At 35.9% G+C, this 15,955-nt stretch overlaps 1 protein-coding gene across 3 annotated transcripts in view; it reads left to right on the top strand.

Moving 5' to 3' along the window:
- Positions 1-15,955, top strand: part of GSK3B (glycogen synthase kinase 3 beta) — a 167,619-nt gene that overhangs the window by 81,437 nt on the left and 70,227 nt on the right. For all 3 annotated transcript variants that reach the window (XM_045507257.2, XM_010970860.3, XM_010970861.3), the window contains exons 3-4: positions 4,048-4,131; positions 15,479-15,589. In XM_045507257.2, coding sequence (XP_045363213.1) covers positions 4,048-4,131; positions 15,479-15,589 — 195 coding nt within the window. The remainder of the gene's footprint in view (positions 1-4,047; positions 4,132-15,478; positions 15,590-15,955) is intronic.

The following is a 15,955-nucleotide window of genomic DNA, read 5'->3' as shown; positions in this document are numbered from 1 at the left end:
GGGGGGGGTTCTTTCTTCCTTCTTTCCTTCTTCCTTTCTTTTTCTTTCTTTCTCTTTCTTTCTTTCTTTCTTTCTTTCTTTCTTTCTTCCTTCCTTCCTTCCTTCCTTCCTTCCTTCCTTCCTTCCTTCCTTCCTTCCTTCCTCCCTTCCTTCCTTCCTTCCTCCCTTCCTTCCTCCCTTCCTCCCTCCCTTCCCTTCCCTTCCCTTCCCATTTACCTGCATCTAATGTATAGAATCTTCCTTCTCCACAGTTTGAAGCCCCTGAATTCTGTGTTAAATCTTTATTCTAATTTTCATTTTTAGCCTGATTCTTAGGAGTTGACTCTTTGTCTGCAAAGCTTAGTGGTCAACCATCTGTTGGTTACAGATTGTCTTCAAACATTAGTTTATAAAGCTTCCATCATTTTTTGATAATTCTGTACATGGATTGGGGAATACATTCAAAATTCGGGCAGTTTTTAAGTCAGCCTCAGTTTGTACTTTCTCCTAGGCCCTCTTGGATCTCTCCTGCATATGTGCAGAACCTCTAAATCAGCCAGGGGTATGTGGAGAGCTCATTTAGCGCCTCTCTCATCTCCAGGATCTCCCTGTTAACATTTCTTAGTGTTCTGCCAGTCTGTCATTTTTCCCCAGCTGGGACTGCATCCTCAGGGTAGCAGAGCTGTGGGCTTCCTCACTTTGTTTCCTATCAAATTTGCTATTTTTATACCAGTGCCGTTGGTCATGGGTTTTTGTTCTGTTCTAAATGATGGTAGCCCCTCCACAGAAGCAAAATTCCTAGTTTTTATGGCCAACCCTGACCATATAAAACTACCTCACTGTCTGAGGTGGAAGGTGATTGTGGAGGATGGTAATATTTCCTAGCAAAAGGTTTTACCGGCCCCCACTATCCTAACTCCAGTATCTAGCAGTGTTTAATGAATAAATGCTTCTTGATTTGCTGTTGCCTTTTGTTGATTTCCAGAGCCCTGAAATGATTGTTTTCTACAATGTAGTTCTTTTATAGGTGTTTTGGGAGAGTGAATTTGCTGATTTCTTCATTCTGCTATAGCTGAAACCTTAACACAACTTCTTACTATCTTTTAAACTTTCTGACTTCTTAGTTCTTTCCCTGTGTCTCCCAGCCCCAATTTAATACCCTCTAGTCAGACTTTTGTCACCACTGAAATCACTCTTATAAGTCACTAACATTCTGCATTTGCCATGTCCAGTTGTTAGTTTTCTGTTTTCATTTTAATCAGCCTTTCGGCAGCTTCGGGCATAAATGGTCACTCTCTTTTTTTCTGAAAACTTACTTTACTTGGCATCTAAGATAACATTCTCCCTTGTTTTTCATCCTGCTTCATTGATTACTCCACTTATTCTGCTCCTTTTTATACCTGTAAATATATTTTTGTATTTGTCCAAACTTTTATTCTAGGTGAGGTTATGAGATCCCCTTGCTTTAAGTCCCATTTATACAAATACAGATGCATATTTCCGGCTCTATATTTTCACTGAGATATCTAATAAGAATTTCAAACTTAATAGATGGAAAACAGAATTCTCGATCCACTTTTTCCTCCAAATTTATGCTCTTTAGGTTTTAGAATGATCGTTTAAAAAAGTAAATTAGATTATGTCATTTTCTTGGCTTCATTGGCTTTCCTTTACATTTAGTGTGAAATTCAGTTTCTTACCATGATTAATGAGAGTTTATATGACATACCCCCTACCTATCTCTCTGAACTTGTCTCCCACCTCTCTTCCTTTTCTTAGCATATTGCAGTCACATTCTTCGTCAGGCTCACCTCCAGGCATTTACATTTGGAGTTCCTTATAACTGCTGTGCTCTTCCCCCATATCCTCACATGGTTGTCATCTTCATATCACTAAGTTTGTGTTCAGGTCTTACCTTCTTTGTGAGGTCTACTCTGACTTTCCTGTCTAAAATTCAGCCTCTTCTCTCTATCAAGATTTGTCCTCTTTATGTGAAAATGTGTGGTTTATTCCTCCTTTCCTCCATAGAAACTTTGTCAGTCTTGGTCACTGCCCTGTCCATAACATTGTGAGTGATGCTTGGCACAAAACAGGTGAACTATTTTTGTAGAATAAGTTTTTTTTCTAAAGAATTAGTATGTCACTAGTGAGCTAATAAAGGACAACTCAGTAAAAATGGTTAGGCTTGGGATAGTTACATATTTAAATCCATCTCAGGCATAAACTTTACCTAATATTGGCTTGATAAATACTCAAAATATTGCTCTAGAAAATTTATATTTTGGATCTTTTAGGGAATTTTAAAAATAATAGAATATGAACAGAAAGTAAGGGTGGATGAATATTTAGGTCTCTGTACTTGCTTTACTTATGAATTCTTTTTGATGAAGGATCATCTGCATAACCTTAAGACAACTTCTTATTATCTGAGAATTTAATATTTCTCTGTTATGTTGGTTAATGAGTCTTGAAAAATAGATAACTTATTTTAACACAGTAGGCTATATTAAAAAACAATCTTAATATCTGAGAGGAGTGATTCTTAGCTTAGTAACAGTTCTCCCACAGAACTAGCTACCTAGATGTGAATTGACAAAGTATAGACATAATTCAGGAATAGCTTCAATTTGGAATGGAAATGGACAGTTTTGAAATTTGTAAAGTTTTCTGTGTCCTTCTCTGTAACAGTCAAAACTCAGAATCTGACATCAATTATTATCTTTGTTGAAGCAGGTATATTGCTTATTGCTGCACATATAAACCTTTTATACTAAGTAATGGAATGAAAGATTGATGTTTTATAAAAGAATTTAAATTATCACTGTATACAGAAGCTCAGCTCTCACAGTCAGCTTAAAGGGACAGATGGAGAGTCATCTTGAGTTTCCCATTTCCTTTTAGAGAACACACTGGAACCATCATAGAGTCTATTGGAAGTTTCTAGAGGAGAAGGAACATTTGCCACTTTCTAATACCATCTTCTAAGAACTGGAGCCCGCTCAGCTCGAGGACAGTTCTGCTTATTAGGCTCTTTGTCTGCTGTGCATCCCCCGCCCCCACTTTACTTGGCCTTATTTCCTAACCATAACCGCATTTCCCTTCCAAATTCCCAGGTGTATACTTTATGTGTATAACTCTTCTGAATCATTATGTTAACTGAAATTTTATATTTTCTGCCCACTTAGCAGATATTTTGGTATTCTTTCTCTGTATTATATAATTTGGATCTTGTTAACTGAATTTCTGACAGCTAAGTATATTGTAATTTATCTTTGTTAATATGTATGTACTCTTCAAATTATTACTGCAAAATTTATGTTGTTAGGAATTCATTGTATCTAATGTTTTCTTTTCTTGAAGAATGAACTTAACTTTGAAACTCCCCAAAATAAAAATTATGTGTGTGATTGTTAAATTTATCAGGACTGTACAGTTTCCAGTATGCTATTTTTTAACTCTGAAACTTAGCAACTGAGCTCTTCTAATGGGACTAACTCTCAGATTTTTCACTGTTATCTTGGAAAACAATAGGGCTTGTAAGTTTTCTTAACACCCAGATTCATTTGTTTGGTAAGAAGTTTGATTTTTATTATAGTTAAAAAAACTACAGTAAAATAGCTCATTTCAGATATCCTCTACATACTATAGACCAGTGCTTCTCCAGCTATTTGTAGTAAAGTATCAGTTTTAAAATTTTCCAATTCATTGAAGGCTGATATTTTTGTAAAATGCAATAAAAATGAATTACAAGAAAAGTGAAATTTAGGAGAATACAAAATATAGACCCTACTTTTAACTATAAGATTCATAGTTAGAAAGTTATTCTGTCAGATTGTAATAAAAGATTCTGAACACCACTTCTCCATTTCTGTATTTACCTTACTGCAGAGCAGTAATAAATAGTTCATAGGCTAGTAACAGGTCAGCACTGGTCTACAGGTGATACTTTTTAGTAGTATATCTATAGCCTGCTCTTTGTAGTGTTTCACGTTATTTCAGAAGCATATTAGTCAATATGATGAATAGCAGTTATCATTTAAAAAATATTTTCATGTGTTTCCTTTTCAGAACCGAGAGCTCCAAATCATGAGAAAGCTAGATCACTGTAACATAGTCCGGTTGCGTTATTTCTTCTACTCAAGTGGTGAAAAGGTAGGTCTTAAAGAAAGTGTATATGGAATATTGTGTTAGACTTCTTATTCTTCTAGAAACAGTCCATCCCCCCCACCCTCAAACAGTTTGGCTAATTGAATGGAATATTTCCAAAACACATGCGCTAGTGATTCTGACCTTAAGGTTTGATTATTGAAAATCATTAGTTATATCAGGAAAATGTTAATGAAATGATAAAGGGAATTAATTTTCAAGAATTTCCTTTTTTTTTTTTTTGAATACTGGTTGTCAGTTCTAAAGCAAACTTACATAGTTTTTAAAACCTTTTGTGTTACTTACGTGCTCCTGGAGCCCCATGATAGTTCACCTGTTTGTTGGAAGCAGGAAAATGATGTCATTTTGTTAAGCGGAGGTCTTGTAGGGGGAGGGGACTTTGGTAGGCTAAACATTGGGAGGCAAGTTTAACCTATCCTTGCCTAGGGAGAAAGTTGGAAAAGGTACAGTATTAAAGAGCTTCTTATAAGTGGTCACTGTTTATGATCACATTTAATTCTGTGAAAGCAAAGGATAATTAAAGAAGATTAATACTTTCAATCTCCAGCAGCCCTCTGCCCCTGCCTTCTTGGTCTTTCTCTTTAGGAGATGCAGTAACTAATGTCATTGTACTCACTGGAGTTGAAGGCATAGAAAATCAGTTTCTTCTGTTTTACTGTGGTCTTTTTCTTTCTGCTTGTTCACTGTCCCATCCCAGATTCAGTCTTTTCTTTACATTTTTCTTTCACTGGTTTGGAGTAAGGGGTGAAGGGGTTGGGGTGGCAAATAACAAACACTTCATTGTTTTTGGCTAAATAAATGCCACTTTGGGTAAGTTCATTTGATATTCTGGACCTCAGAGATACAGATATAGATATAGATATATACACATACATACATATATATACACACACACATACACACACACACATATATATATATACATACTGTCCCAGAGCCCTTAGATCTATAATATCTCTTGATTTCTAGCCGAGTTCTTTTTACTTTACATATTTCCCAGAGTACCACTGTTTAATCATTTGCCATTAAATGTTATGATTATTTCCTTAGAAATTATTTTTCATGACAGAGCCTGTAATGTAGGAAAGTAATGCCTACAGATATATATATATATATAATTGTTGTGTATATGTGTGTTTGTGTCATAGCTAATGTTTTAATAACCATAATTAGCAAATTGGCCCTTTAGTGACTCTTACTTCTTAGGTACTTTTTTTTTTAAACATTTAAATGATGCCTCTACTTGTATTAGGAACTGTAAACCTTCATAAGTATTTGAACTCTTGTTTCTAAAGCTCATTACTTGGTTCATGCTATTTTTTTTTAACCTAGCTGTTAAAACTGCCTGTTATGTCGTTGATCCTATCTCTTTTGACATGTCTTTAAGAACTTTTTCCTTCTCCTTTCCAAATAAAATTATGGAGCATCTGTTATGTTTACAGCTCTCTTATAATGGAATTTTGCATCCCTATGGCTTTTTGTTACTAGATGCTAGACATTATAATACCCTAGGGAGGAAAGTAAAGGTCAGAATTATTTGTTCCATGAACCAGTGAATTGAATGTTGATTCATTTGCAAAGGCCTCCTTACAAAGCCCTTAAACATCTCTTGATTACTTAATTTATATAGCTTTTCTTATATGCCAGGCACTGTTTCAGTGCCTTACAAATGTCAACTCATTTAACTCTTATGAAGATAAAGAGCACAAGGGAAAGAACAAAACTTTTGAATGTCAAGCTCTATTTGTGTTGGCACCTAAAGGCTTACCTGTCAGGTTTTGGTTTGGTGGAAGCCCCTGTCAGAGTCTGCCCTCTCACTTAATCCTGCCTCAGGAGTGACAATGGACTGACTGTTACCTGTATACCCCGGAGGATGATTTTCTTCCCTGCTGCAGTTCAGAGCTGCTTATTTATCTTAAATGGTCTTATGGATAAAGAGCAATTGAGAAGTCATTAAGAGAAGTTAACCAGAAGAACTGTACACCTCTCTATTATAAAAAAGAAGTAAATATACTAATATTTCATTTATCTCAGAACTTTCTCGTAAGTGTTGTAAGTTTTCCAAAGTGGAAAAAAAGACCCATCTTATATTGGACAGCTCCATTAAAAAAAAAAAAAAAAAACAGAAAGAAAGGAAGAAAAGTTGTGGTACGTTGCTCAAAATAATGATCCTCCCTTGTCAAAAAGGAAGCTTTTCTAAAGATATGCAGAAATACATAGGTTTAAGAACTCCCATAATCTTTCAGCTACCAAAAAGATAATTTCTTCTAGCCTTCCTCATGATCTCCACTTCCTCGCTTTCTGAGTTGTTCTGGCAGAGGTAAACGTACCACACAAGAGACCAGGTAGTAAACTAATACATCCCATGTGAGAAGATGGATTCTGTTCTACGTTTGAGAGCTCAGGTGTCTTGTTGTCAGTTCTAACTTTCCAAGAGTAGGTTACTTAGTAGTGAACTTAGAGCTGATGTTTAGAAAGGGATCTAAATGTCTTACGGAATTCTTAAAAATCCTTATAGATGATTTCTCTCTGAATGTGACCTATATTAGGTTGGCATTTTTCTAACAGAACCACTATATATTGCTTATGTGTATATATTAGAAGGGTTTGGGGGAAGGAAATAATTAGTAGTTTGAAATGCCTCAAGGACATACAAATGGAGATGCTCAGTAGACAGATACACAAGTGACTTAATAGGTGGTGGTGGTGGGACACTGAGTGGAGAGATGACATTAAAATGGTTGGGTAGATATGGTATGTAGTCATGTGGTAGAGCTCTTAGGAGTTCAAAAATGAGGGAGAGGTGATATTATTTGAGGCCAGGACAGCAGAGAGCCAGCAGTTTGCCAGTATCGCTTTCTGGTCCTAGAGTATGTTGAGAGTTGAGAGGAGTCTTCATTTGAGAGAAGTCCAAGGAAACCAGTGCCTTTGGTTGTGATCCAGGTTTTGCCTTTGGTAGGGCAGTAAAAAGAAGCCTCTGAAGAGACTGGGGTTGTAAACTCCATGAAGAGTTTCTTCTGGGGTTTCACAGAGCTCAGGGGAAGCTCTGAGCAAGAGATCAGTGGTAAGAACATGAGCCTGAGGAGATGTGAGGAGGCAATTGGAAAGTGTTGAGGGCATTGTAAGGATGAGGAGAAGAATTCAGTGTTTTAGGATTATAGGGATGAAATTCTTGGTTAGGTGCCATGGATGAGTTTAAATGTAAATAGGAATATTTTATAATTCTCTCAATCTCCATCATCTCTGATTCTCTTTCTCTCTGTCATTTTCTGTCAGTCTCTTCTTCTAAGCCTTTTCTCTCCTTTTCCTTTAGTCTCTGTTCACTTTCTGGATTTCTTCCCCTTTCACTCTGGGCTCTAGGTCTCTATCTCTCTATCTCTAGGTTTCTTTCCCACTCTCTTGGTCTCTGTCATCCCGTCAGGTTTATTTTTCCTCTTTAACTTTGGTGTTATGTCTGTCTCTCTTTTTCTCTCTGTTGGTTACTTCCTCTGTAGATATCTAAACTTCTTTCTCTGGATTTCTGTACCTCTCACTTACTGGGTTTCTACTCATCCTCTTTGAATATTTGATACTTTCTAAACTTTTGTGTGGCTTTCCATCTTTCCCGAGCCTTCCTCATTCTCTTTCTTGGTACCTGTTTTCTCTGAGCCTCTACTGCTTCTTTTTAGGAAATTCTTAAAGAAGAAAAAAATTTTCACTCACAATCCTGACTTTTAACTTCATTACTATGTACCTTATTCCATATGTACATGCTTTACATAGATGTATGAATAACTGTTTATAAGCTTATTAAATATTCAAAATCTATTAAGCTATTTTGCTTAATAGCTTATAAATATTTTGTCCTCCAATATTTGCAAACACACGTGTTTTCTTCTGGTATACTTATAATTTTTTAAAACTTTATGTAATTTGGGCATTTATTTTTTTTTGAAGATGTGGGATAAGGATGAAGCCTGCTATAATCACTGTTGTGTGCTAGATGCTCATCTCTCTTACCCCATTCCCTCCCCCTGTCTCCAAGCAAAAGAATATTTCTCTTTTTCCTAGTCCACACCCATTTTACTGTTAGGATTATTCCCATCTTTAGCCAGCCTGGCACATTCATCAGAGCAAAAGGCATCCACTTTGAAGGTTTTCTTTGCTAGTGCAAGTTCCCTAAACCCAATTCTAAGGAGAATTCTGGGCTACCATGCCACTTTGTTTAATGTCTTATTACCAGGCTCTCTGATATGCTGCTTTGCATTCCATCAAATTTTTTAAATGATAGCATGATTCTATTTAAAACTGAAGCTTCAAACAATTTTGTTCCTTGACATAAAAAATTATCTGGGGGTAAAAGCATTATAGTAAATAGTATCTATTTTCCAGTGGATGGAGTTATCTCAGCTCTTGTTGAATTTTTGTTAGGTGTGATCAAAATTTTGTCATTTGAATTTGTCAACTGAATGAACGGTTTTAGAGTGGAGTTCATAGAGGAGTGATTTTCAGCAGTTAGAGAATTGTTTATTAATAAAAATGATAGGAAAGCTGAATCATTGAGAGAAACACCCCTGGAATTGTACATCATGTAATTTGAAAGCCTAGTAACTGTTCTTAGAAATTAGTACTTTTTTCATTATGTTAGTAGGCTGTTTTCAGTATTTCCATCTAAATGATACTCTTCATATGTTGTATTTTTGTACTTGACTTTTAAAACTTAGTACTAATTTGTGAATATTCAGGCATTGTGTACAATAATCCAAAAGATGGGCGCCATTAAGAAAACAGCAGACCTAAGATTTTCCAGAAAATTGCATATGATAGGAATGCTGAATTCTGGTCCTTCTTTCTTCTCTGAATATTAGCATCCCCATTCTCATGAATTACCTTTTGCACAAACCTCCAAACAAGACTACTTTAGAAACATGAAAATATTATGTGATGTGACTTCCTGGGAATGGGCACTCTCCCCTCAGGGATTATTCCTGTGACTGTTTAATTTACAGCAGAACATCTATAGGTTTAACAAGAGCATTAAAAGAATATGATATTGTTGAGCCCATTTATTTCAGATCAGTATTGATGGTAGTATTACTGATTGTGTTTGTTTTGGTTTTAGGTCTTAGGACTCAGTTACTTTTTTTATAAGGTGGATTTGATTTGAATATAAGCACAGAGCCATGAAGTAAAAGGTAGTTCACAGTGCCTTTGAGTGTAATGAGACACTAGCAGCGTCTTAGAAGATGAAGACAGACAAAATGACAGCTTTTAAATGTCAAAATGTTTGTTTTATATACCTACAAAATGGACAGGCCTCTTCTGTGGTTCTAAAGAAAATTGGCAAGTTTTTGGTAGTTAATGGAATGAATAAATAAAATTTATTTGAGCAAAAGATAGGCTTACGTTAAACTGTGAAGTACTGGTTCAAACATTTGACCTATTATAGCAGAGGTTTCATTAACTTTTTTTGATGTATTCTGCTATGTTAATATTATGAATAAAATACACTGCCTAAAAATGGATATCATTAGTACGTGATATGAAGCCTGAACTGTACAAAGTAGAGTAGAATTATCTTTCTTCATCTGAACACAATACTTCTACTGTAACCTAATACTGCATCAAGTTTTTTCATTAGCTGCATCTCAGTGTTGATTCCTTTTGAGCTCTGTTCGGTTACACCTATCATTTATTTTCCAGATGTATTACTATCAAGTCTTATCTGTCATTCTGCATGATAAATTGATACTTTGACTTTAATCATTGAGTTTTATATTTATCTTTGTTAAATTTTACATTGTGGGTTTGGCTTACATTTTAAGCTATTCTTCTAGGTTTGCATCAATATTAGGTGGTTGTGTTGAAGCAGAAAATTGTAAGCTGACTGCCAAATCCATACCCTGATATGTGTTATTTGTCTAGCACATTGTTGCTGTTTTTTAGAAAATTGGAGTCCTTTTAGTTAAATCTATTACTATCTGATTTACCAACCACCTCCTCTTGCTGCATTACACATTTTGGCTTCACACATTGACATTTATTGTTCAGCCATTGAAGGCATTTGCAACCCCTAATAAATGAAGTCATTTACGAAAATTTGAAAGGACACGGGGAGGACAGTTTGTAGCCCTACAAGAAGGAATCTCCCTTGAATGTGGCATTCATTTTTTAATCTTCTTACTCTTCACTTTGGTATGATTATTTAGCAACTGAATCAAATTGCCATATACATCTCCAAGTTGTTCATAAATATATCATGATTAACTTTGTCAAGTGATTAATTAAAATCAAGAAACCTTGTAGTCAAACAGTAGTTAAAAGAGGATAACTTTAATGTCTGTATTAATGACTTTTCTAAAACCCAAGTTACCATTACTTAGATTCTACTTGATACAGCAATCCTTTTGACACCAGTTCATCATTCTCTATGTTTATTCCCTTTGTTGGACCTCACCTTCACTTGGAACCAATTCTAGTCTAAATCTTGATCCCTGAAAATTTCTTCTCTTAGCCTTCAGGATTACTTTTACTACCGTCAGTTTTACGTATAACCTTACCTCTTCTTTTACAAGGAATAGGATAATCAGACATACATTCATTTCACTTAAAAATTCTCCCTAACACCTAATCATTTATTTTAGATGTACAGGGAAAAAATGTGGTATCATTTCTTTTTAAAGATAATAGTTAAAATTGAGTCTATTATATGCCATGTAATATGCTTCATATAGATTATCTCTTTATAATCTTCATGGCAGTCTTTTAAAGTAGCACTATTTTACAGGAATCTGAGACTTAGAGAGGTTAAGTAATTTGCTTGTGGTCACATAACTTGTAGTAGCAAAGTTGGGACTTTATTGACTCATGCTAACCTTGCCTCTTAATTACTACATGATACGGCTTCTCTGTGTTCTTGTTTTCCTCTTCTTATGATGTTCTAGAATCTTGTTTCATCAGTTATCCCTTTTCTTTCATTTCTTATGATTTTATTCTGTCTTTATCCACTCAGTCTACAAATAAAGTTGGGTCTTTTAGCCCTTAAAAAATACAAACAAAAAGCACATCAACATTTTTCTTTGACTTTCCTTACCCTCAAGTTACCAACTTCCAACTCTTTCCTTACTTTCACCACTAGGGATTTTTTAAGAACAAACTAAATTAAATGCCTCTTATTCCTCACCTGCCTTCTGCTCATTCATGAACTCAGTACTGGTTGTTTGCTACTGGCACTGTGGTCTGAAACTACTCTTTTCAGTGCCATCACTGAACCACAGTATACCAGATCCAACAACCTTTTCAGTCCTATCCTTCCTGACATTGAAATGCTTTGCTGTTCCACATCTCATCATTATTGAAATTCGGCTTTGAATCTCTTTCCTTGATCTTTTATGCCTCTTAGTTCTCTTCCGTAGTCATTACTAAGTTGTTTCCTAATGTCACCTGCTTCTTACGTTTTGAAGATTTTATGCTCAGTCCTTTCCTCATTCTCTTACTGTATATACTCTTCTTAGGTGAGTGTTTCTCTTCTCAGAATTTCGGCTATATTGCCTAAATCTCTAGCTATACTCCACTGTTGTTTTCTGAGTTTGACTTGACCAGCCACCTATGTATTTCCAACCACCTGTGGGACATAGCCACCTAAAAGGTTCTGAGATGCGTTAAGTAAAAGTTCAGCTACGTTTTTTTCCTCACACCTTTTTGCTCCTTAGTGCTTTCCGTGCCTCATTACCTGCCTAGTTGCCCAAGTTAAGAGATTGTTAAATCCAAACTTGTTTGTTTCTCAGGTTGTCTATTACTCTCTTGTTTAACTAGCCAATATACTTGCTCCCCACTTCCCTTGGTTTTTAAGTCCTTATTGCCTAGGCCTTGGATTTTTGTAGGAGGTTTCCAACTACTCCCACTACTTTCATTCTCATCCTCCCAATTGCCCCCCTCTGCATGCCCATTTTTCATAGTGCTGTTTAGTTAAAATCTGGCAGACTGTCATCTGAATTTTTAAATAATATCCATTGCCTCCGAGCTTAATTTATTCAGCAAATATTTATGAAATACATACTATGTACTAAGCACTATTCAGGTGAGGATACAGTAAAGAACAAAACAGACAAAAATCTTTTCCTTCATGGAGCTTAGTCTAGTTGGGGAAGCAGACAATAAAAAGTAAACTATATGGTTAGAAAGTGCTAAGTATCATGGGGAAGAATATAATGAGAAAGGTAGATGGCAATGTAGGGTGGAGGAATCAATTGCAGTTTTAAATGGGGGGAATAGGGAAAGCCGCCCTAAGAGGTAGCACTTAAGCAAAGGTTTGAAGGAGTTTGGGCAAGTGAGCTATGTATATATTTGGGTGGGGAACATTCCAGGCCAAAGTACTGATCAGTTCAGAAGCCCTGAATGTGAAGACCTGCCAGATGTGTTCAAGAAACAGCAGGAAGCTCTTGTCTCTAGAAATGAGTGAGCAGTGGAGTAGAGGTCAGGGAAATAAGGAAGTGTGTGAATAGGACCCTGTAGACCATTTATAAGAATAAATCTTAATGAGATGGAGTGGAAGAGATATACTCCACTTTATATTTTGTTGATGTTAGATTGTAAAGGGCTAAAGGTGGAAGCAGGGAGACCATTTAGGAGGTTAGTGCAATAATCTAGGTGAGAGGTAATAGTGGCTCAGACCAGGGTTATAGCAGTGCAGATGGTAAGAAGTGTATGTGTGATAGAAAGAGGAGAATAGGGAATTAATGATTTTTCTAAGGTTTTCAGCCTGACGGTGTTAAGTACGCAATTGGATATACTAGTCTGGACTTAAAGGCAGAGGTCCAGGATCTATAAGAATTTGAGAGTCATCAGTGTATAGTAGTATTGAGCCATAAGAGTAGAAGAGTAAGCTTACACAAAGAATAGAGATTTGAGGACGGAGACTCAGGATCCTCCATTCCTTAGGAGTTAAAGGAGAATAGAAGGAACCAGAAATGGAGAGCCAGAAGAGCTGTTTTTAAGGTAGGATGAAAACCCAAAGGGTGTAGTATTCTAAAACCCAAGTGAAGTGAGTGTTTCAAAGAATGGAACATGATCAAGTATGTCTGATGGTAGTGCTAAGTCAAGTAGAAGGGAGGGGTAAGATGATACCTGAAAATCAGCATTAGATACAGCAACAAGGAGATTATTGATCTTGATGAATAATTCTGCTGGAGTAATGGTGATGAAATTATATTGGAGTGGGTTTTAGAGGGAATGAGAAGAGACAGGTATTGGTGGAAGTCAGTTTAGATACCTCTTTTGAAGAATTTTGCTGTTAAAGGGGGCCAGAAAATGCAGTGATTAGTGCAGTCAGAGGTTTGGGTTTTTGTTTTTCTTTTTCCAACAATGGAAGAAATAACAACTTTGTGTACTGATTGTAATGCTGTCACAGAGAAAATAATTGATGGAGGAAGACAGGAAAATTACTGAAGCAATGAGTGAATAGGAAAAGCAGAATAGTTTGTTTTGTTTTGTTTTTAAACATGTGGCAGAGTTTGCCTTAGGAACGAGCTTGGTCAGCTTATCTCTGGTTAGTGTAGTGAAGGAAGAACATGTGGGGATAGATGCTGGTAAATGGGTACATGTGGTGCAAGGAGAGACATCAGCTGAGGGTGAGGGTAGGAGAAGAGGTGTTAGAAGTTGAAGACAAAGAGAGAAGAAATCAAGTAATTTGGAAAAGTGAATGGACTAGACAAATGCAGCATGATTGCAGGGCCGATTGAATTTCTTGTTGATGAATTTAATGTGAAATCAGTCAGCACAATTTTAGGTTTCTTTGCAGCCAGGTTCAGCTCTTTGGGTACAGATATGGAATGGGTGGAAAGCTGGATCTAACCAGGGTTGTGGTTTATCAAACAAGTATGATGTAAGAGAAGAGTATATACTGGAGTAGCCTTAGCAAACTTTTTCATTAAAGGCCAGATAGTGAATGTTTATGGTTTTGCAGGCTATGTGCTTTCTGTCAAAACTATTCAACTCTGCTGTTACTGTAGCCCCAAAGCAGCAATAGACAGTACTTAAGTAAATGAGCATCTCTGTGTTCCTGTAAAACTTTATTTGTAAAAATAGGCATCAGGCCTTTGCTGTTATTTACTGACCCCCGTGTTAGAGAGTGAGGGCAATGATAGACCATAGAATTTAAACTAGTTATGGAGGGAAGAGAGGAGAACATGAAGGCGTGAGGGAAAGTGAAAAGGTAGTAGGGTCAATGGCATGCTGTCTCACTAAAGTGTTTCCTGAGCTCTGCTGTGTTCTTTGACCCCCCCCCATCTTGAATATAGTTTTCTCTCTGCCTGAAATACCCCTTTCATACTCAATGTAGATGACATCTCTTACTTGCACCCTTACTCCCTCTGCAGTGACTAATGACATTTAGAAAATGCTCAGTAAATGCTGAAAAATGAAATTCACTTCAGTTTGGTAGGTAAGATGATTTCAAAGTGGGAAAATTGTGAAAGTTTACCTGCAGATTTTCCCGCTCAGCAAGTAGCCAGTTCTAGACTTGAACACAGTGATTCTCAACTTTATTTTCTGCTTCCATTTGCTTATCTGATAATGATTCACATGAAAAGGGTAAGGGTAGCACTCTGTTTCTCTTTTCCTACTTGGTACTTAGTTGGAATTCCCTTCTTTCTTTCCACTGATCTTGGATTGGTGTCTTTATGCTGCTGAGAATGGCTGTTTAAACATATGACCTGCAATAAACTTGTGAGTATGGTAACTCGCTGCCTTATAAGTTACTTTTTTTTTCCAGTTAATTGTAGGAGACAAGTGGTTGTCTTATTAATTATGTACTATCAGATAACCATAGAATCTTTTTGTAGAGGTTAAAGAGATTTTGAAGTCTAACTTATCATGTAATAGTTGAAGAAACTGAAGCCTGGAGAGATTAAGTGATTTACATACATCAGGTAGCAGCAGAGCTAGAACTAGAAATGCATATTTCTTAGCTCCCTATTCTATACTTATTCTACTACCATGACTCCTTTTCCTGATGGTGATGTTTCTCAAACTAAAAAATATGAAACTTTGTGACAGATGATATCCTCTAAAATCATATAACCAAAATAATAGTTTAAATACAATTAGGAATTTTAAGCATTGAAATGGTTGTGTTTTTGCCATGAAATTGTTTGTAAAAAAGTGTGGTATACTTATTTTTACTATTATGGTTATATTCTGAATTAATTTTGTATAATTAAAATTGAACACACGAATCTTTTCTTTAAAAATCTGAATAAATGAATATATAGAGAATTTACTCTAATTTGGGTATTCAAAAACTAGTTCCTAATCTTAGTTTTTTGGTTTGTTTGTTTTTAATAAATTCTTTCAGAAAGATGAAGTCTATCTTAATCTGGTGCTGGACTATGTTCCGGAAACAGTATACAGAGTTGCCAGACATTATAGTCGAGCCAAACAGACGCTCCCTGTGATCTATGTCAAGGTATGTAAAAATTGGGTTATTTCCTGTTTTAGAAAGTACTTATTTTGAGCCAGGGAGAATGCTTGCGTGTGTCTTAACTATATTATTACATCTCATACTGAGAGGGAAAAGCTACAAAGTAGGTATTGCTAGAGCTTCATTAAATTTTTTTATAGTTTTTAAGTGTGTGAAGCTTTCACCTTTTAAACTTTCATGACTCAGGTATTAAAAATACTTGTCATCTTTCTGACAAATGAATTTTTTCAGACAGTTACAGATCTTAATTTTGCTCACCACAGCACCTTTTATTTCTTATAACCCTTATTGAGCCATGGACTAAAATAGGAGCAAGCATATCATATAAAATTATAAAATATGGGTATAAAT

Source organism: Camelus bactrianus, chromosome 1 (genome assembly GCF_048773025.1).
Source record: "Camelus bactrianus isolate YW-2024 breed Bactrian camel chromosome 1, ASM4877302v1, whole genome shotgun sequence".
NCBI lineage: Eukaryota > Metazoa > Chordata > Mammalia > Artiodactyla > Camelidae > Camelus > Camelus bactrianus.
This window is presented reverse-complemented; position numbering and strand designations above follow the sequence as displayed.